Source organism: Myotis brandtii, unplaced genomic scaffold (assembly GCF_000412655.1).
Source record: "Myotis brandtii unplaced genomic scaffold, ASM41265v1 scaffold454, whole genome shotgun sequence".
In the NCBI taxonomy this organism is placed as follows: Eukaryota; Metazoa; Chordata; class Mammalia; order Chiroptera; family Vespertilionidae; genus Myotis; species Myotis brandtii.
In genome coordinates this window covers 2,902,440-2,924,816 of record NW_005367354.1, presented here as the reverse complement: position 1 = coordinate 2,924,816, position 22,377 = coordinate 2,902,440, and the positions used below count along the sequence as shown (strand labels likewise).

General features: G+C 38.4%; 1 protein-coding gene across 3 annotated transcripts in view; it reads left to right on the top strand.

The window, feature by feature from the left end:
- Positions 1–22,377, top strand: part of NCOA1 (nuclear receptor coactivator 1) — a 129,920-nt gene that overhangs the window by 92,721 nt on the left and 14,822 nt on the right. For all 3 annotated transcript variants that reach the window (XM_014546674.1, XM_005874913.2, XM_014546673.1), the window contains 5 exons: positions 576–744; positions 2,058–2,372; positions 10,744–10,845; positions 12,705–13,107; positions 20,623–20,797. In XM_014546674.1, coding sequence (XP_014402160.1) covers positions 576–744; positions 2,058–2,372; positions 10,744–10,845; positions 12,705–13,107; positions 20,623–20,797 — 1,164 coding nt within the window. The remainder of the gene's footprint in view (positions 1–575; positions 745–2,057; positions 2,373–10,743; positions 10,846–12,704; positions 13,108–20,622; positions 20,798–22,377) is intronic.

The window sequence follows — 22,377 nt, the reverse complement described above, 5'->3', positions numbered from 1 at the left end:
AATAGCATCCATTGAATGAATAAATTTTTCCTCCCAATCCTCACCTGGGGACATGGTTATTGATTTTTAGACAGAAGGGAAGGGAGAGGAAGAGAGAGAGAGAGAAACATCAATGTGATAAAGAAACATTGATAGATTGTCTTCCCATATGCTCCGTGACTTGGAATGGAATCCACAACCTAGGTATGTGCCTGACCAGGAATCGAACCCAGTCTTCTGGTATACCAGACAATGCTCCAACCAACTGAGTCACACCAGCCAGGGCAGAACAAATTTTAATATAGGCTAAATTATTTTTTTCTGAGATTTTGGTTGATTTTTATTTTCTATTTTTGTTAATTCTTTTTCCCTATCTTAACTATGTTTGGTTAATTTTGAGACTAGTTCTGTAAGCTGACATGAAGAATATGGAGACAAAGTTCAGTGATTGGCAAAATAATGAAAAATATGTTCATAAATTTCTGTACATTAAGTGTATCAGAAAATTTTCTAGAACTAGATTTGCATGAATATTTATATTGTATTTGATTTCTTAAGATTGAATAATTATTAAACTGTATCCTTTAATTCTGCAGCCAGTGTATTAGTTCACAATTAGATGAGCTTCTCTGTCCACCAACAACAGTAGAAGGAAGAAATGATGAGAAAGCTCTGCTTGAACAGCTGGTCTCTTTCCTCAGTGGCAAAGATGAAACTGAGTTGGCTGAATTAGATAGAGCTCTGGGAATTGACAAACTTGTTCAGGTATTTACTAAAGTTGGCATTTTTTAAATGATTCTTCCCTGAGAAGCTAGAAAATGGTTTTTAAGCAAGGTTTTTCAGTATTCTCACTGTGTTTTATAATTTACCCTTGTGGAAGTTAACAAAATATATAATAGGTAATCTACACTAATAAAAGAGAAAGATGAAAATTGACCGTACCTTCATGATGCCCACCAGCCAATCAGGAGTGAGTATGCAAATTAACCCAAACAAATATAACGGGTTAATTTGCATACACAGGTGCAGAGCTGCGGGGGGCAGGGCAGGGCGGGACACTTGGGTCATCGCCATGGCAGAAAGGCGGCTCCTGGCTGGAGCAAAGACAGTGCTGGCAGCCAGGGGAAGGAAGGCCCATTCTTGCACAAATCTTCGTGCTTTGGGCCTCTAGTAGATAATAATGGGATTTTACACAAAGTAGTAGTAATAATAATAGTGTTAGAAAGTCTTAGCCTTTCACTATGAAACAGAATCTTAGAAGCTCTCCTTAGAATAGAATACAGATTCATATCATCACTTCTAATTTTAGGATTTAATATAGTATCCTTTATTCATTCGAGTCTTCAACCTATATTTTTCATATTTTAAATGTCCAGAGGAAGTTATGCTTCATGAAACTCTCCTTTTAGTTACACACACACACACACACAAATACGCACACGCATTCACACACACACACACCCCTACACACAACAGGTCACAATTTAAATTGTATTTCTTAGAATCAGTAATAGTGAACAAGTAGGAAAGCCCACCTGTACAGCATTCTGTTAGGTGAACTATGAATTTTTTTCAAATAGGTAAAAACATGAATTCTATATTTAAGATAGAAAAATGCCTGACTCATCCCTCCTTTAGTAAGCTACATCTGTAGTAACCTAGTAAATATAAAGTTTGTTGATTCTTAGGTTTTGCAATGAAGTTCTTTTTAAACCTTTTCACTTCATTTCATTGATTTAGGATCTTCATTTCAACTGCATTTTCATTTCTTTACTGAGATTTTAAACATCTCAATTATGGGGGAAAAGGAGACATATGTAATACTTTCGACAATAAAGAATTTTAATAAATAAATAAATAAATATAAACATCTCAGTTAATCTATTACTCCATTTCAAAAGTAACTTTCAGAGGTAGTTCCTTTAAGTAGTAAACATCTGGAGAGCTTCATGAATCCACTATGAATAGATTATGATGAAACTTTCTAGAGATGCTATCGAATCCAAAGTTACATAGAGAAACATGTCGTTTACTGGCAGAAACATATGTGTAAAATAGCCTCGTTTATTTTCTAACAGGGAGGTGGACTGGATGTATTATCAGAGAGATTTCCACCACAACAAGCAACACCACCTTTAATGATGGAAGAAAGACCCAACCTTTATCCCCAGCCTTATTCTTCTCCTTCACCTACTGCCAGTCTCACTAGCCCTTTCCAAGGCATGGTCAGGCAGAAACCTTCATTGGGGTCCATGCCTGTTCAAGTAACACCTCCCCGAGGCGCTTTTTCACCTGGCATGGGCATGCAGCCCAGGCAAACTCTAAACAGACCTCCAGCTGCACCCAATCAACTTCGACTTCAACTTCAACAGCGATTGCAGGGGCAACAGCAGGTGAGTACTCATGTTGAGCAGGCGATACTTTTTAAAGGTATGTGCTTTCTTAATAACAAGACAGCCCAGTTGCTACAACCAAGGTGTCAAGTTTACTCCCAGGACCTTTATGAAAGACTCAAAACACCACCCTTGGTTTGCTAGGGTAAGAAAAGGGGACATATTCATTCAATTAAAAGACTGCTGGCTCATAACAAAGTACTTTGAGACCTACAATTTAAAAGCAGTTAATCTTGTTTTTTGAGATAAAAAATATTAGGATGAACATCGTACAATCAATAAATCAATAAAGAGAAACACAGTTTAATTTATAGAGTATCAAGAAACACTGTTTATGATTATTGAAACAGAAAATGCAGTTTATGTTGTTTGAAGTTGGAGTGGTCTTATATTAGGAGCATGAGGAAAGAATAATTTGGGGGTGTTGGGTGCTGTGGGTGAGTTAAATCTCTCTCATGACAGGCAATGAGTAGGTATAGTGGCATACATATTTAAGTCTGTATAAACAGCAGGTATAGAGAGAATCATCAGGAGCCAAAAAAGCAAATGGTTAAAAGTGTTATCTCTGAGAAGTGGGACTGGGGCTAAACCATATGTGTATATTGTTTCAGATTATTTTTTTAAGTATTTAATGATATTTCCTAGAGCCTTACTAATTCAGGAAGGAAGAAAAAGGAGATAAATTGGAAAGTCAGTATGATATAATGGTGGTAAGAGTAAGCTCTAGTTTCAAATCCTAGTGCTAACCTTAACTTAGGTGGTTCAACAATCAATTTATTTACCCTTGTAAAGCTTCTGGGTCCTCATTTATAAAGAGAGTCTAATAACTAATTCCTTTACCTCATAGGTGGTTGTGTGCATTAAATGAGATAATGCATGTAGAGCTCTTAGCACAATACTTGGCATCTTATAGCATTTAATAAATGCTAGCTATTACTATAAAATGATATTCAATAAATATAATAGATACTATAATGTACTTTCATTTCACTTAAAAAGATGATGAAAGGGAGAAAGAGAAAGGGAGAGATGAGATAGGGAAAAAATGTTAATGGTAGAATAACAAAGAAAGGAATAACTGTAAATCTTGGGGTGGAATAAAGGATTCAAAGAGGAATTAAGGGGAGAGAAGGGAGAAAAGAGAAACAAAGAAAAGGAATAGTAATATGTTCTGAGAATAAGTTAAAGATAAGCTGCCTCTTGTTATAACTTGTTGTTCATCGTAAGATAGCATAAGAAGAGGAAATAATTAATAGTTCCTCTGTATTTAATCTTTCATATAACATATTTAAGGGGACTAGTGATAGGTACTGTGAGGAAGATAAAGAAAAAATGATACAGGCAACTTTGAGAACTTATAGTCAGCTTAGGGTATTTAACAGATAAATACCCAAAAGTTAACAGCAGTAAGTGACTAAGTGCTAAACCAAAAAAGGAGAGGAAAGTGTAGGTATGCTGATTTCCTCATTGCACAGAGGAGAGTTCAGTAAATACTGTCTACAGTTACAGGCTCAGTGAGCAAGACCATTTCAACAATCTAGGTCAGGTTCCTGAATAGATGAAATGATAATTCATACTTAGTTCAGAAAAAAAAATTGTTTTTGCTTTGATTTGCTCCTAAAGCAGCTGATAAGCAGAGTAGTCATGCAAATAATGTATCTGAAATAAGGACACAAATAAGTCAACATCGCTCCTCTGTGCTTCCTTTAAATATTATGGAAGCATGTCCAAAGTTTGGAGGTCTTGGTAGCCCAACAAAGTGAAATAAATATCCATCAAGTTGGAGAAATACAGAATTTGGGGCACAGTATGTTTTAAGCCTCCAGGTATGTTACTACACAAAAATAACATATAACTGCCATGTAAATAACATATAACTGCCATGTAAATAACATATAACTGCCATGTAAAACAATAACTCCGCTACCTAATGAACCACGATAGCCAGACCTATTCTTTGGGTTCAGGGCTATCAGTTCTTGTGTTCAGTAGTGGTACTCAGTCCATAGTGCTCACTGCAGAGTCTTCTATGTGTGAGCGAGGTCTGGCCAAGGCTTATCTCAGCAATAGAGAAAAAGGAAAGCTCAACTCAAAGTAGTAAAACAAAACAAAAAATATTTTTACTCAAATATTAAGATGATTCAAAATAGAGACATGTCCAGGTGTGGTTAGTTCAGAGACAAGGATGTTATCAAGGACCCAGGTTCTTTCTGTCTTTTTACCCTGTAATCCTTGGCAACTAGAAGAATGGCTGCCATGGTTACAAATACCACATGCAAACAAAACTATCTAGCAGGGGAAAACAAGACTATCTTTTTCCTATGCATCTTGCTTTAAAAGCCATGAAACTTTCAGAAGGCTCTTGTGCCTTCTTCCCCACTTCCACCCCCCCACTCCCAAAAAAGGGAAAACAAAAAAAAGACTTCACATGTTTGGCTAGCCAGAACTGAATCACTTGTGCACCCTTAACCAATCACTGGCAAGGATTGACTTAGAGTACTCGTGGAGATGTGTGATTTGGGATAATTAGCTGAATAAAATCCTATTCTGTCATCAAGGAAGAAGAAGGAGGGTAAATGGCTGTGTTGGCATTAATAGTACCTGATAAAATCAAGAAATTAGGTTTAAATAAATTATTTTTAATTATACAGGTAAATTCACAGTCGGGATCAAATTGGTGAACTAAAGTGAAACATCTAACTTCTGCCTTAAATTCCATTAAATGACAGGTTGTATATTTTCAGTGGATAAATTCATATCAGTATAGAAAAAAAAGAATACCATCAACCTACTAAGAATTTTGAAATATAGAAAGCAAACATAAGAAACAAAATTATCATATACAAGTAATACAATTGCTTGCATAGAAAATCCAAGAGAACCTACAGGGCACTTAGATCTAATAGAGAAGTTCAGCGAAGTTTCTAGATAAAAGAATAAGAAATAAAAATTAATGACAATCCTTTTTATTAGCAACAAGCAATTAGAAAATATAATTTCAACATATATCACAATATGCAAAAATAAATCATGATTAAAAGTCAAAAAGAAGATACAAGTAAAATATATTTGTTGATTTAAAGGCTGTTGTAAAGATGACAATCTTTCTGAAGTTAACCTATAGATTCAGTGGAATTCTGATTAAAATATCAACACAGAATTTGACAAATAGATGCAAAACTTATTTTAGAAGAATGAATACAACCTTAAAGAAGAATGAGGATGAACTTGCCCTACCAGATATCAAGATTTAAAACCAAGTTTTAAAAATTAAAACATTGTAGAACTGCCATAGGGATAGACAGTTCTAATCTATCTATCTATATATATAAAAGCCTAAGTAACCATTATTACAGAACGACTGGTCAACCGGTCGCTATGACACACACTGACCACCAGGGGGCAGACACTCAACACAGGAGCTGCCCCCTAGTGGCCAGTGCGCTCCTACAGCTGGAGCGCCGCTCAGCCAGAAGTTGGACTCACACCAAGCTCACGGCTGGCGAGCACAGCTGCGGTGGCAGGAGCCTCTCCCACCTCCGCAGCAGTGCTACTAAGCGGTGGCAGCAACAGGCACAGTGGGGCCAGGATGAGCAGTAGCGTGCTGTGCCCGGCCCCGGCTGGGGCTCCTCCCCAACCGCCTGCCACTTCAGCACTTCTGCATCCCTGGGGGGGGGGGGGGGGGTCAGATTGCCAGGGATTGGGCCAAAGCCCAGCAGTCCGACATCCCCTGAGGGGTCCCGGATTGCAAGAGGGCACAGGCCAGGCTGAGGGACCCCATCCGTGCATGAATCCATGTACCAGGCCTCTAGTTGGAATATAATAGAGAGCCCAGAGACACACCAGACATATATAGGAACTTTATAAGTGACACAGGTGGCAGTCAGTGGGGAAAGGATGGCCTGTAAAATAAATGCTGGTACATTTGGCTGTCCATGGTGGGGGAGTCAAATTAGATCCTTATCTCATACCATACACAAAAAATAAATTCTAGATGTTTTAATGGCCTAAATGTGAGTATGAGAAAATCTCTATGGCCCCTTATAAAAAGGACATAAAGGAAAAGGTTGATGTTTGCATTAAAATGTAAAACCTGTAAGTAAACAGACACCATAAACAAGATTGGGGAAGTTATTTCAGGGAAGATATTTGCAACCTCATAACAGACAAAGGATTAGTATCTAGAATATATCAGATTCATAACAATATTTTTAACACACTTATCTCACTTGATTGATATCATGTTTACTTGTTGGTCATGTCCTCTTCTTCCTTCTTCCCTCTTGCCAAACACAGGAGATGTAAGCTTCTAATAGTCAGGAAGGGAACACAGTGCCTAATGATTTGAGAAGAAAAAGAAAGGGACATACTCAGATCTACATTATAGTTTATTTTTAATAGATCTTTAGATCAGTTTAAAAAATATGATTTCCTGACCTTAAGTATATCTCATTGATGAGAATATGGTACACAAGGAGTAAAAAGATTCTAATATTTTAAATTTGATTATACAGTTAAGAATAATTTCCAGTTGGCGGACAGGAAGAGGAAGAACAAACACCCTAGGAAGCTAATATAAATGCATTGGCTGAGACTTAAATGGTAAAAATAAAGAAGGAACTAGTGATTAAGAAGAAATACAAAGTTAAAGCCTTTAGGTGTAGTGTCTGCTTACATCTCAAATAAGCAAAGAATCAAGGAATATATCCATAATACCTATAAGAACTTGTAAAGTTCTATTTTTGGAAAAAGGATGACAGCATAAATGGGTAGGTCTGCTGCTTATAGAAAATAGTATAACACTGGCTAACAAAGATACAATTATTCTATTCCAGTTTTGCTTTCTTCTTCTCCAGCAAAGGACATAGTCTTCATACTATTAAAAAAAGAAGAAGAAGAAGAAAAATATGGAGAGGGAGTAACAGTCCAGACAGATAAAGAAATATGATATCCTTAGGCAAGTCCAGATATGTTGTTAGGGTCTTCAAGAAGGGTATGGATCTGGTGTAAGAACCACTATTGATAATCTTTTATATATTACTAGAGGCCCAATGCATGCATTCGTGCACCGTGGGGTTCCTCAGCCTGGCCTGTCCCCTCTCTCAATCCGAGACCCCTCAGAGGATGTCGGACTGCTGGTTTCGGCCTGTTCCCCACAGGCTAGGCCAGCAGTCCGACATCCCCCGAGGGATGTAGTAGTGCACAAAGCGACAGGCAGCTGGGGAGGAGCCCGAGCCACGCCACTCCCATTCATCCTGGTCCTGCTGCACCTGCGGCTGCTCAGTAGCACTGCCATGGAGACAAGAGAGGCTCGTGCTACCGCAGCTGCACTCACCAGCCGTGAGCCCCACGTCTGGAACCCGTGGGTCAGCTGAGCAGTAACCCCACTGTGGGAGCACACTGACCACCAGGGGGCAGCTCCTTTGTTGAGTGTCTGCCCCCTGGTGGTCAGTGCGCATCATAGCAACCGGTTGTTTGGTCATTCAGTCGCTTAGGCTTTTATATATATAGATAGACTAGAGGCCCAGTACATGAAATTCGTGCATGGGTAGGGTCCCTAGTGGCTGCTGGCTGCCAGCCGGGGCCTCCCTTCCCCTGGCTGCCTGTTGCTGCCACTGGCCAGGGCCTCCCTCTGGCTGCCTGCCGCCAGCCAGGGCCTCCCTTCCCGTGGTTGGCCTGCTGGCCCTGCTCCCTGGTCAAACTCCTGGTCGAGGGGACAATTTGCATATTAGGCTTTTATTATATAGATAGAGAATAGAAGAAACCAGAAAATGGAACTAAGGTCAAAGAGCAGAAACTACAGAGAAGCAGATTTCACCTCCAGATTTCTGGCAAAAACTGCCTGATAAAAGAATAAGCTTCTTTAATAAAATAAGCTTCTTGGGGAGGCACTTGAGATCTTATTCCCCAGCATATATCCTCAGTTTGGCTCAAATAAACTTACTTAAAAAACAAAACAAAAACTCGTTGGCTTGTAAGAATTTATGCAGTGGCTGTATCAAGATTCTCACCCTTGGCACTACTAACATTTTGGTGATTCTTGTTAGTGGGGGAGGGGGACTCCTCATGCAATGAAGGATGTCAGCAGCCTCCCTGGCCTCTACCTACCAGATGCTAGTAGAAACCCCTCCCCAAGTTGTGACAACCAAAAATGTCTTCACGCATTGCCAGATGTCCCTTGTGGGGCAGAATCACCCCTGATTGAGAACCTCTGGGCCAGATAATCATCTTTTAGGTTACTATAGAAGGACTTCTTGCTAAGGCATTGAAAAAAGTCCATTCAGGCAGACAAAAAGGCAGCTATCCTGTGCTGTGTGTCTGTATGTGCACACATGTGCATGTTTGTGTGTGTTTTATATGCATAGGCTGGGTTTGTATCCTTCCACACGAGCCCCACATTTCCTTTTGTAATGCAACAAGCCTTTTGACCTGCCCTTTATAGGCTTTTGAATTTGTGTCCCTCGCTTTAAGGACTACCAGCCTCTTTCATGCCCCAAACTCCAAAAGTTAAGATTTTCAAAGCGTTAAAGGAGATGGTTAACCTTTTGGGAAGACTTCCTTGAAGAAGTGGAACTTGATCTGCTTGCTGGAAAATGGGTAGCATTTTAGTAATCAGAAGAAATAGGTCAGAGTAAGACAGTTGTACACACAGTCAAGGGAAGGGAAAAATGAACAAGAGTTATTTTATGGGCAGAAATCAATCAATTTTTCTTTAACAGAAAGTGCTTATAGATTGCTGCTATTTAGAATAATTCCTTCTGCTAAAAATAGCCTATTTCTTTTCTAAGGTTATTTTTTCATTTTTACTACTTCTAAGTCATCTTTCCTCCATCCCCACCCATTTCATTGTCACCATGTCTCACAATTGAAAGGATATATAAAGCTATAAATTTGGAATCCCAGCTCCCACTCCCCCAGCAGTTTTTCTTCTGTGCATCACTAAGTATTAATGTGTGTTCGCCTGACCTCATTGCCTTCTCTGTTTTCTTGTACTTGCTCTTCTTTCTGCCTGAAGTTAACCTTTTGAAGCTCCCATTGAGCTCACTCAGGCGCTTGGTCCCTGCCTTCATGTCCTACACTAGTTATTGGTCTGTCTGCATTGCTGTAGATGTCTACATATGCATCGCCGTACTTGATCTTTAAGCTATAGATCAAAGGTTGGGAACCTCCAGCCCGTGGGCCGTACAAGGCCCACAAAATTACTTGGTCTGATCCTGCCAAGGCATTAGCAGTGAGTTGATTACATGTCTGACCAAATATAGCAGGCTAAGTTTTAAGTTGATAATTTTGTATGGCCCACGAATGATGTTATAAATATCCAGATGGCCTTTGGCAGAAAAAAAAGTTCCCCACCCCTGCTATAGATTGTTTATAAGGAGGTACAACCCCCAAGGATGCTTGTTTTGTTACCTGATAAAGTTGAGGCATGTCTGTGACCTGGAACCCTAAGCCTGATAATAGATAGCATCTTCCAAACTAGCGTGCCATAAAAGATTGTTCTAGGAGATACTGTTAATGGCTATATGTCAGAAAAAAAAGGTTTGTGATAAATAAGTTGCATAGCCTGTCCCCTTCTTAAAGACCTGCAATGTACCCATAGAATTACTGCAGTAAAGAACTCTGTTTCACCTTGTGTAACCCATCATTCCCAGTACTTAATACAGCACAACATGCTGTTTTCCTGGCACATCTATTAATATCCTGCAGAACAATGTTCTTTTAGAACACCAATTTGGGAACTGCTGGTCTAAAGTAATTACTTCTTGCAGTTAAATAAATAGTTCATTTTCTCAGACCATTTGTTTCTTATATAATTCTCTTCAGCTAATGAAATCATGTTGGATTTTCCCCAGATATGTACCCATTAGACAGGCACCCTCCAAGTGAGAAGTACCTCAACTTTTCCATTTATCTTCCAGATCTTTGTAGAATGTGCCCAATTGTATACTTACATTTTTACTCACAATAATTTTATGACTTAGAGCTTTTCTCTCCATTATTACGCTTACCTGAAATAATTAAGTATTAACGTGTTTTTTCAAAGTGCGATAAATGCCTTTGTGTGTTTGTGTATTTTAGTGGTAGAGCATTTATGGCAGAACATTTGAAAGTATAATACACACACCTGTACCTATGTGCATACATATATGTGCATGTGTGTATTCTATTTTTAAATGCTCTGCCATATTTAGTGTAGGTGGGAACTATGTTAGGAATTACCAGCCTTTTGGCAGATAAACATGGAGAATATCTTACTGAACGTGCAACAGTAAAACTTGTTAGTAATCAATAAAATGTTTGTGTTACCTTTAAGGGCTATGCTATATTTTCATGTAGAAATACGATATCTCATTTTTTCCATTTTTTCTAGTTGATACACCAAAATCGGCAAGCTATTTTGAACCAGTTTGCAGCAAATGCTCCAGTTGGCATCAATATGAGATCAGGCATGCAGCAGCAAATTACACCTCAGGTAATGTGAGCAAACCAAACACTGTTAGTACTTTTCTAATCCAAGCCGTGTTTCCTAAAGTGTTGACTGGAGTGTCTTTGAAATGGTCTGTGAGCTGATCTTTTAATGATGTTTATAAGTGTAGCTCTCTTCTAGAATGAATTTATAATGAATCTGTGATATCCCTTACTGATATTTGATCAAAAGCTGAGGGTTCTTTGTTTTGTTTATTGTTATTGTTGTCACTGCTATTAGATACCAGTGGACTAAGTAGAAAACTCTTATTGCTGTTCTGAATAGTGCTAGTAATAAGAAGCCTCAGCTATGAGACTGTATGAATGGTACCTGAAACCCGATCCAAACTGTGTCACAGTGCTGAGTTATCTTAACTATCTTGTGTTCTCAGGTCCGTCTGAGCATCAGCATTTTCTATTTTTTATTTATTTGAATGACCCTTATACATGAACACAGAGCCACTGGAACTTTAAACATAAAAAGAACTGGATAGCCTTCTAAGTGTTAACTAGATCTTAACTTCCACACATAGTTTGTTACTTTTGCTTCAACCACTTTTTTGTTTCCTTAACCAAATTGACACAAACATTTAGGAGATGAAGGACTCTAAAGAGGATTCAAACAAAATTCTTCTTTTCTCCATAAAATGGACCTAGATGGATTTGGGGCAAATACAGAAAGCCAACACTAACCAAAAGGATAAATACTGAGAGAAACTGCTGGTAAGCAGCAGATGTTGGCATCTTTATGGATCCAGATTTGGGTTTCTATGTCTTATAAATCTTGGGGTTAGTTCATGCAAGGGTAATTAGGTTGTAAGGAAACAAGACCCTATTATGGAATTAACATAAAGATGATTTCTACCAGAATGTCATATGTCACAGTTTGTTCTAGATTGGACTATATGTAGTTGACAAGTTTAATTTTAATGGAGCCATATGCTTAAATCAGATCCTCAATCTGAATTGATATTTTCTGAGGAAGGCTTTATTGACATGCCATATTGCTTTGCAAATTAGACCAAAAAGTGATTTCAACCTAATGTTACCACTTCTTTCTTCATTCATAATATCATAGCTATTTAAAACACTCTAATACCTAGAGTAGTCTTATACTGCAATAATGAGATAAAATAGCTGGTTCCATTTATTTCTGTTTATTATCTTATTTCTAATTATTTTCCTTTTAAATGATAATTTATTAGTCATTGGACCCTGGCCTTCTGATTTTTCCTCTTTTATTAGTAATGGTATTTGTAAGTTTTTTTTAACTATAAAGATAATATATGTTCATTATAGATAATTTGGAAAATACTGAAAAGTATATAGAAAAATTTAAATCACCTATAATCACATTTTATTCATTTAAGTAAAGTGGAATAAATGATTTCCGTGAGAAAAAGGGGAAACTGTAATTTTTTTGAAATAGAAAAGTAGAAATCTCCTAACAACCTAATGTCAGATAAGATGGAAGTCGTTAGCACATTTCTTTCTCTCCTCTATGGTTTTAATGTTTCTTTTAGTCATTTTTTATGACTTATAATACTAATCAATGCGTATTTTCTTTGACTTTTCTCAGTTCTGTGTGACTTTTTGAGAATTTGCATTTAACCACTTTAACAGTCAATAATAGTGCTTTAGCATTTCTCAACTACCTTTAATCTATAAAATTTACTTAATTGTTTTTCTCTCCTGTGATTATTACTTAAGAGTTTTTTGTTCCCTTTCAGTTTTATTTTCCTCTATATACTGATAATTGCTACATATTTTGTTGCCCCAAGCTACTAGACTTTATCCTGTAAGCTTTCCAAGATAGGTAGAGGTTATAATTATTATAATAAGTGAAGAATTTTTCCTCCTTTGCAGCCACCCCTGAATGCCCAAATGTTGGCCCAGCGCCAGCGGGAATTGTACAGCCAACAGCACCGACAGAGGCAGCTAATACAGCAGCAAAGAGCCATGCTCATGAGGCAACAAAGCTTTGGGAACAACCTCCCTCCCGCATCTGGACTGCCAGTTCAAATGGGGAACCCCCGTCTTCCTCAGGGTGCTCCGCAGCAATTCCCCTACCCACCAAACTATGGTACAAATCCAGGAACCCCACCCGCTTCTACCAGCCCGTTTTCACAACTGGCAGTAAATCCTGAGGCAACCTTGGCCAACCGCAACAGCATGGTGAACAGAGGCATGGCAGGGAACATGGGAGGACAGTTTGGCACGGGAGTCAATCCTCAGATGCAGCAGAATGTCTTCCAGTATCCAGGATCAGGTATGACGACCCCAACCAACATTGTTGCTTTCATAAGAACTGCACACAGGTCTCTTTCTATGTGTTTCAGTGCAGTGACATTGAAGCAGGGTGCTAAAGAGGAGAGACACATGGGGGTCAGGAGGTCCACGCTCCAGACTCACCTTTTGCCAATGAATGCTTGAATGATTTGAGGCTTGTATCTCTGTTTGATAGCTAAGATTATTAAATTAGAAGATCCATAAAGATGTGTCTACAAAGCACATTCTCTTATTTTCTTATGCCCTCTGATGGATCCCTATAAGAATCTAATGAAAGTCTTTTTTAGACAATGGATTTAAGTTCATTAACTCAAAATTTGGATACAGTTTCTTTAATTACATTGAAAATTCTGATAGTTTACATAAGGATAAATAATGTTCACAAAGTATCTCAAAATTCTCATTGGTGTCACCATTCTTAGCTGCTTAGTTTGCAAGCTAGTCCTGCAATATTAGGCAACTCTCTGGCTTCCAAAAGGACTTTTCTTTTTGGATCTTTCATTTGCACAGTCTGTCCCTCATTCTCTTTGTCCTAGGTGATGGTATCTTGTTTCACTTCTATCACCTTGACGTTCTGATAGGTAGTGACAAAAAAAACACATTTGATTGATCCGCCATGTTTAATCAGCCTTTAATGCAAAATTAATGGCAAACTTCTGAAAAAAATTGAAATAAATTCCTTGATATTATAAGTGAAAGAAAAAGTAAATTTTAAGTCTGCTTAAACATGAATATCAATGAGAAGGTGGCTGTTTGACTTGAGTAAAATAGTGAAGTTACATAGAGATTTTTGACATGACAGTATACTTATCAACTTTGACAGCCAAATTAATTTAGACTTTTCTTTCTTATAGCAACAAATGCTAAAATCCTTTGACTATTAATTAAGTGTCTAGGGAGACTTGTATCAGAGAGCACCAGAATTCTCTAATACATTTTAATCAAAATTATGCCACATCAGTTCCCTTGTCCTCAAGACAATGAAGTCATCTTTGGCTGGTCTGTTTCTCTGACACTATCTGTGTGGGCAGCAAAAGGATTATAAATCCATAGTGTCATTATAAGATGGTCTGAACAGGAATGGCCTTCAAAAGAGTTTTATTTCTCATGATTTCTGTATGCAAAAAAATTGAAAAGCCTTTTTCACTTTACTTTAGCTTGCAGAGGGACTTCCTTCAACATTAGAAGACTTCTATAGTTACCTATTTACCCACTCCTCTTCTAAAATGGCAACCTAGCCAAAACAGCAAATAGATGCTTGGCCTTCATGATATTGATTGCAGAGCTGTAAACCAAAAGATTTATCTCATTTATTTGGAGGGGGGACTAACTACAAGTAAGCCAAACATTAATAAATTCCCCCAAGGATTTTATTTCTCTTATAAAAATAGTACTCCTGCCATTTTCAGTCGTGCTCTTTGATGCCTCTTCTCTGGAAAGCTAGTTAAGGAGAACTGTTTCAAAGCCACCTGGAAGACAGTGCTTCACTGAAGTTAACTTGTTTACTTCATCGGAAGCCTGGTTCCGATGAAGTAAACAAGATTTCTTCCAGGGTTGTGGGTCTAGTTATTGATCTCTTGAATGTCAATATATAGAACACAGTGATTGAAGTAATGAGTTGGTGGACCTTTGTTCTTTACCATGCAATATAACCGAATGTGTTGCCATCCACCATTGATGCTGTATCTAGTACCCAGATTTTTCTTCCAGCCCACCTTTCGACTGACCAAAAAATACTTTTCACAAAGTAAGAATCTTACTTTGATAAAGCCAGCAGTCATACTGCAAACAAAACCCAGAAGCTGGGTACAATAGAGTAGAAGTTTCATCCAGTTGCAGACTGAAATGAAATGGCAGAACTTCCAATTCTTCCATAAACTGCTTTAAAATAATAGGAGAAAGTTGTTTGTTTTTCTGGATAACATAAGAACACCTAACGATAAAATGTTTGTAATTTCTTCCACTGTTCTAAGGTGAAAGTTTGCCTCCAGTATGGTCAGCAGCCTGGTATAAGGCTTCAAGACCAGGCCTTGTATTAGTACAAATTCAAGTTCTGGAAAAGTTCCAACCATTTCAAAGCAAGTCTTCTCAGCGGGGGGGGGGAGCCATCAGATGTTTTTATAAATAAAGTTTTATTAGAATACAGCCATGCTCATATAGTTTACATTTTAACTACAGCTGGTTTCACACAGCAGAATTGTATAGTTGTTTCAGAAACCTTATTGCCTGCAAAATAAAAATATTTAATATCTGGCCCTTTGCAGAAAAAGTTGGCTGATCTCTGTTCATTGATGATGGTAAAGCCAAATGATAAATACATTAACTTTGCTTTAGTCCTTTGCTTTGGCATCTTTCAGCTTAACATAGGCCCAACCAAAGTAACTGAAGGACATGTAGACAACAGTAATGGCAGAGTATGCTTCCTGTTATTTCTGGAAACAAATTTTTTTAGACTATTATGCTAAGAAGATGAGTGCACTAGAACAGAATTAGACTTTAAAAGTTTGTTTCATGCTAAGGCAATATTGATTCTAAGTAAATATGAAGGATTTTAAAAAAACGTTGTACCCACTTCATGAATTCCTTGAAGCCCATCCGAGCTCCCTTCTGGGAACCACACAGTGAACGTGCTCCTCTCCCCACTCCTCCCAGTGATCTCATCAGCTCCTGTGGCTTCAGTGACCTCTTCGTGCTGATGACTGTTCTCTATCTCTAAACCAGATCGCAGCTCTGTGTACAGCTGCCTACTGGACAAACATACTTCAGTTTTCCACCAACACCCCACACTCAACGTGTCCAAAGTTAGACTTACCAACTCCACTTCCCCTTCCCTCCACATCTCAGTGTCCCAGCTCTAACAGACTTCTCAAGTTCCAAGAAAGAGGACACACCTTGCTCTCTTTTTCTTCCAGGCTTATGTACATCTTGTACCCTGTCTAAAATATCCCTCCCTCACTGTCTCATTCTGTTCCTTTCTTCTCTTAGAGGGGTCTCCTCTGGAAGCCTTCCCCGACACTCCCAGTCATAAGCACTCACCACCCTGTCTTCCAACCATTCGTTAACCTAGCTGCCTTTCTTTTTAAACAGCAAGTGCCTCGAGTGAGCAGAGTGTGATATTTTAATATCTGTTTCTCAAGTACTTAGCATAGAGGTTGGGGTGGGTCTGGGAGTAGATGCTTAATGAATCTTCGAAGAAATTAATGAACAGAAGGAAAGATATTAATTCTAGTTGCTGCTGCCAAATGGCTGTGATGCTGTTGATGGTCCAGCAGGGAGAATTAACATAGTCTAGGCAAAGATGGAATTGTAGACTTTAAACTAGATTATCTGGTTCAAGGAATCCAAGGTCCAATGTAGAGGCCGAACTGGGACTAGAACTCTAACCACCTCTCCAACTCATGATTGACAGGCTGGTTCTTTCTACTAAAACTAGGTCATCTGATAAGAAAGCCATGGGCAGTTAAGATGTGAGATAAGGCCAGAAAAAATGCCAGAAAGCATGGTGATGTACTTGCAGTCTCTTATTTATTGTTTCCTTTCACCCCGCAGAGTAATATCCAGAATGTCATAAGTATCTCTTCCCCCTCACATATATAGTTTTTCTGAAAGAAAGTATTTTATCATAAATACGGTTTAAAAAGCATTAGAACAGACAAGTGTTTATTAAGGATCACAATCGAAACAGTTGAAATTTAAAATGTAGAATTAATGCAAAGCTAGTCAATATATATGGAGATGATTAACATGATAGGGGAGGGGAGAGAAACCCACCCTATAGAGTTATAAATAGAAAAAAAATAACTTTCTCTATTCTAAGTCAAAATTATTTACCAGAGATTAAATTACATGTGGAGGAAGCAGCAAGGAAAAATATGTAACTTTATTTATATAATCTTTACGCAAAAAGGTAGATAAACACTTAGTAAAAGAAAAAAAACTCAATAAAAACTGTAGGTTGCTCTACTTTAATAGAAAATTTAAAAGTGTAGCCTATTAGAAAACAAGTGAATAAATTAACTATATCTCTGACCAGATTAACCAAACAAAAAAAGAGAAAAAGGTCATTGTATTAACAATGACAGAATACAGACTATTGTACAGGCATATACAATTATGTCTACAAAGAAACATTAAGAACATATAAGTATGCATATGATAAAATGATAAGGAAAGAAGCAAAAAAAAATGTATCCAAGATTTTATGGAGGAAGATTTGAAGGGATTATACTAAATTATGGTAATCAAATTATAACATTCTTTTTTTTCTGCCCCTGTATAACTTTCTCTACCTCAAAAGTATTTAACTCTGAAGTGTATTTGTCAGGGGAAAAAAAGAATACAATATGCTAACATAACAGAAAACATAAAAAGAAATCCATTTTTACTTTTTTAAAACTGTTAATAGACTTTCACTTTTGGCCAACATGGGGTAACAAGGACTGGATTTATTCTCCTATTGAAACAAACAGAAAATCAAAGTATATGAAGCAAACAACAGTTCTCAAAGTTGTCCAGACTATGTGCAGGGAGAGGGACTCCACCAGCAATAAGCGGTGTCCCTGAGTTGAGGCAATGGAGCTGGGCACAGTATAAGAGAAGGAGCCATGTAGAGCGAGAACTATGGGGGATAGTTCTCTAAGAGGATTTCACTTAGATCTTCAGCTGAATACGTGGCTGTGGGTGTGGGTGTATACATGTGCGTGTACATGCAAACCAAGGCCAGGGAAAACCCCTGAAAAGATTAAAGGGAACAGTCTTTAATGTTCACACAGAGCCAATTCTTCTCACCAGCTAGAATAGAAAATTCATAATTCATGGGGTGTCAAGCAGAATACTCAGGAGGGTTTTGCCTCAGTAATGAGCAAAACTGAATGAACTGTGTCTGCTTTTGTTTCTTTAGGCACAACACCCAAAAGAATTAAACTGTTTTCATGTAACAATGACCCCAACAAATGTCAAAACTATTTAAAGGGATTTTAAAAATTGAGCAACTAAGAAGGTAAAATTCATAATGTCCAGAATCATTTTTTAAAATTACCAGGCAAGCAAAGAACCAGGAAAATACAACCAATAATGAGGAGAAAAATTAGTCCATCAAAACCAACCCAGAAATTACACCGGTGATAGAATTAATAGGGATGTTAAGACAATTATAAATTCTACATTTATTCTGTATGTTCAAGAAGTTAGAGGAAAGATTGAACATGTTAAACAAAGGTATAGAAGATATTTTAAAAATCCTAAATCAAACTTCTGCAGATGAAAACGACAATGTCTTTGATGAAAAGTATACTGGATGGGATAAGAAGCAGACTGGAAGTTACAAAAGAAAAAATTAGTGAACTTGAAGATACAGTAATAGAAATTAGAGAAAAAAAGTTTGAAAAGATAGTAGTTCATTTCAAATTGATCTTATAATTCAATGCAATCCCTATCAAAAAACAGCCCTGGCTGGTTTGACTCAGTGGATAGAGTGCCAGCCTGTGGACTGAAGGGTGCCAGGTTGGATTCCAGTCAAGGGCACATGCCCAGATTGCAGGCTTGATCCCCAGTAGAGGGCGTGCAGGAGGCAGCCAATCAATGATTCTCTCTCATCATTGATGTTTCTAACTCTCTCTCTCCTTCTCACTTCCTCTCTGAAATCCATAAAAATATATTTGGAAAAGAAAAAAGCAACAAACCTGGCTGGGTGGCTCAGTTGATTGGAGCATTGTCCCATACACCAAAAAGTTGCAGGTTTGATTCCTGGTCAGGGCACATACCTAGATATTGGGTTTGGTCCCCGGTTGGGTGCATATAGGAGGTAACTAGTGTTTCTCTCACATGGATGTTTCTCTCCCTTCCTCTTTCTCTAAAATCAGTAAGCATATTCTCGGGTGAGGATTAGAAAACAAAAAACAACCATGCTTTTTGGAGAAATTGACAAACTTCTCCTGAAATTTATATGGAAATGCAAAGGGATAGCCAAGACAATTTTGAAAAGGAAGGACAAAGTTGGATGACTACTAGTTTCAAAAATTTTCATAAAGTTATAACAGTCAAGACAATGTGGTATTGGTACAAGTATAGACATACAGATCACTGCAACAGAATGATTGACTTTAATGGTAAATTGATTTTCAATAGTTAAATCAATAAGCATCTTGAATAAAACAAGAACAAACTACTGATAACTGCTTCAGAATGATTAAACATCAGAAATAGTATGCTAAGTGAAAGAAGCCAGACACGGAGCATCTCAGATGATTACATTTATATGTAACTAGAGGCCTGGTGCACGAATTCATGCATGGGTGGGGTCCCTCGTCCTGGGCAGCGATTGAGGCCTATTGGGGGGCCGGCTGACTGGCTGGAGGGACCCCTGGAGGTTGGCCAGCTGCCCCCCGCATTGGGGCCTATCGGGGGCCGGCAGGCCAGGGGTAGGGGCCGTGGACCATTGGCTATCCGCCCCCCCCCCATCGGTGTGGGGAAGGGGCCGCAGGTGGTTGAGGGCCAATTGGGGCCCGGATCAGGATGGTTGGCTGCCGCAGTGCCCATCATAGCAACTGGTCATTCCAGTCATTCCGGTTGTTCCGCCGTTTAGGTTGCTGGGCTTTTATATATATAGATTCCCAAAAAAGGGCAGATCTGTAGAGATAGAAAGGAGAGCAGTGGTTGCCTGAGGCTAGAGGTGGAAGCAGGATTGACTCTACACAGGCACAGCAAATATGTAGGTGATGAGAATGTGTAAACTGGATTGTGGTGATGTTTGCACAACTCAATAACTTTATTTAAATACATGAGTTGTGCAGTTCAGTGGGTGAATTTGACACCATGTAGATTATATCTCAATAAAGTAAAGAGAAAAAAAACAGGGAAAGGAAGAAGAGCCCACAAAAATGACTGAGGAGGAATAGCCAACAAAACTCTCCTTTTTCATTTCACACGTGGGTTGTTCTTATCTTTGCTTTTTCAACTTATCTTTATTATACAAGTAATCTGTCATGTATGTTCATATAGGTTTTTTACACTTAAAAGTTTATGTAAGCAAAATAGAACAAAAAAGTCACATGTAATCCTGGTACGCAAATCAGCATGTTAGAATGGAAAACATTCTTCCAAACTTATTTTATGTTTTTTTACCTGTCTCTCTTTTTTAAAAAAAATATATTTATTGATTTCAGAGAGGAAAGGAGAGGGAGAGAGAGAGAGAAACATCAATGATGAGAGAGAATTACTGATCGGCTGCCTCCTGCACACCCCCTACTGGGGATTGAGCCCGCAACCCAGGCATGTGCCCTTGGCTGGTATCGAACCTGGGACCCTTCAGTCCGCAGGCTGACGCTCTATCCACTGAGCCAAGCCGGCTGGGGCTACCTGTCTCTTTATACTGAAATTCCTTGCCTTATTTTTAAGAAACAAATGTTTACTCTATTGATTAGGCTATTTCTAAAGATCGTTGTAGGTTAATGAATTTATAATATATTCACATAAATTAATTTGTGTCAATTTGCAGGAATGGTTCCCCAAGGTGAGGCCAGCTTTGCTCCATCTCTGAGCCCTGGGAGCTCCATGGTGCCGATGCCAATCCCTCCTCCTCAGAGCTCTCTCCTCCAGCAAACTCCACCTGCTTCCGGGTACCAGTCACCAGACATGAAGGCCTGGCAGCAAGGAGCAATGGGAAACAACAAGTAAGGGGCAATTTTTATCTCCGACTGTCCCCAGTACTCTGCAGCACATAAGAACAGCTATTCCTTCACAATCTAAATACATTATTATTGGCTACTGCAATTGGAAAATTCAAGGAACTGAATTTTATGTCATCAGCAAGAAAAATAATGATTTTTAAATCCTTTAAGTGATTCTTAAGGTAAATTTATATGTTTACAGTAGAGAAAAGTGGTCTAACGGCCCCCAACCTTTTGTCCCACATCGCACACCTAGGGAATATGATCAATTCCCATTTGGACAGACTTCCCAGGGACAGATGTAGAAATGGGAACTTATAAAAAAAGCATCTCTTTATATAAATGCTTAAGTATCTTAAAAATCTATAGCAAGAATGGCAAAATGTTAGAATTCAATAGAGCTGAATTCAGACAGGTTGCACTCTTCTCAGTATTTTTTAAAGATTTCATAGTAACAAAGGTTTCAAGGCTTCTGGGTCATTCTGCCTTACCCAACTTTTTGATTCTAGATACTCAGTGGCCTCATCTTACCCATTTTGCTTAGAATTATCTCACTAAAGTCATTTTCCTCCAAATCCTGGCTGCTGAACTTTTCACACATCATTTGAATTTTTTAAGGGTTTTAATTTGGTTGTGTCTTGGTTCTAATGACAGGGAAACCATTTGATCTGACAGCATAATAAGTAAGGCAGTTAAAATTTAAAACTCAAAGACTATATTCTCTGAAAGTTCACTGAAAGGTGAGAGAGGAAATCTTCTTATCAGAGAACTATGTAGCTCTCAGAGAGGACTGTGTAAAAAACTGTAGCTCTCAATGGGGACTGTGTGTAAATTAGGTAGAAATGGAACTAACATGCAAGAAGAATTTAGTCTCCTAATGTGTTCTAATCCCAGCTTCCTAAACCCACTTAAGATTTCATGGTCCATCACTATAATTACTCCCTTACAGGCACTCTCAGCTTGCTTGTCCAGCTCTCTCTCTTTCACACTTGTGCCTAGCAAAGTGCTCCTAATGAAATCCAGCTTCAGCTCTTGTTCCATGGCTACACTTAAGCACTTACTGTGGCTTGAAGCAACACAGTCATGCTGACAGGTCTGTTCCCCGTTGACAGTTAAATTTGTTAAAAGACTATACTCTGTCACTTCCTCTCCTCTCATTCCTTGTTGAAACAATCGGACTGTTCGTCCCTACCACTCCACCAAAAGTATTCTTGTCAAGGTCACTAATGTCTTCTACGATGCCAGCTGCACTCAGTGGTCATGGTAGCACTTAACAGTGTCGAGCATTTACTCTTTCTTGACATTCTTTCTTCATTTGGTTTCTGGAACAACTTTCCTCCTCTTGAGAAATGTGACTCCCCTATTCTCTCCGTTTCCTCCTCTCCATTTGAGGACCTCCATTTGAGGACCTCAGAGCTCCCTCTAGGACAGTGGTTCTCAACCTTCCTAATGCCGAGACCCTTTAATACAGTTCCTCATGTTGTGGTGACCCCCAACCATAAAATTATTTTTGTTGCTACTTCATAACTGTAATTTTGCTACTGTTATGAATCGTAATGTAAATATCTGATATGCAGGATGTA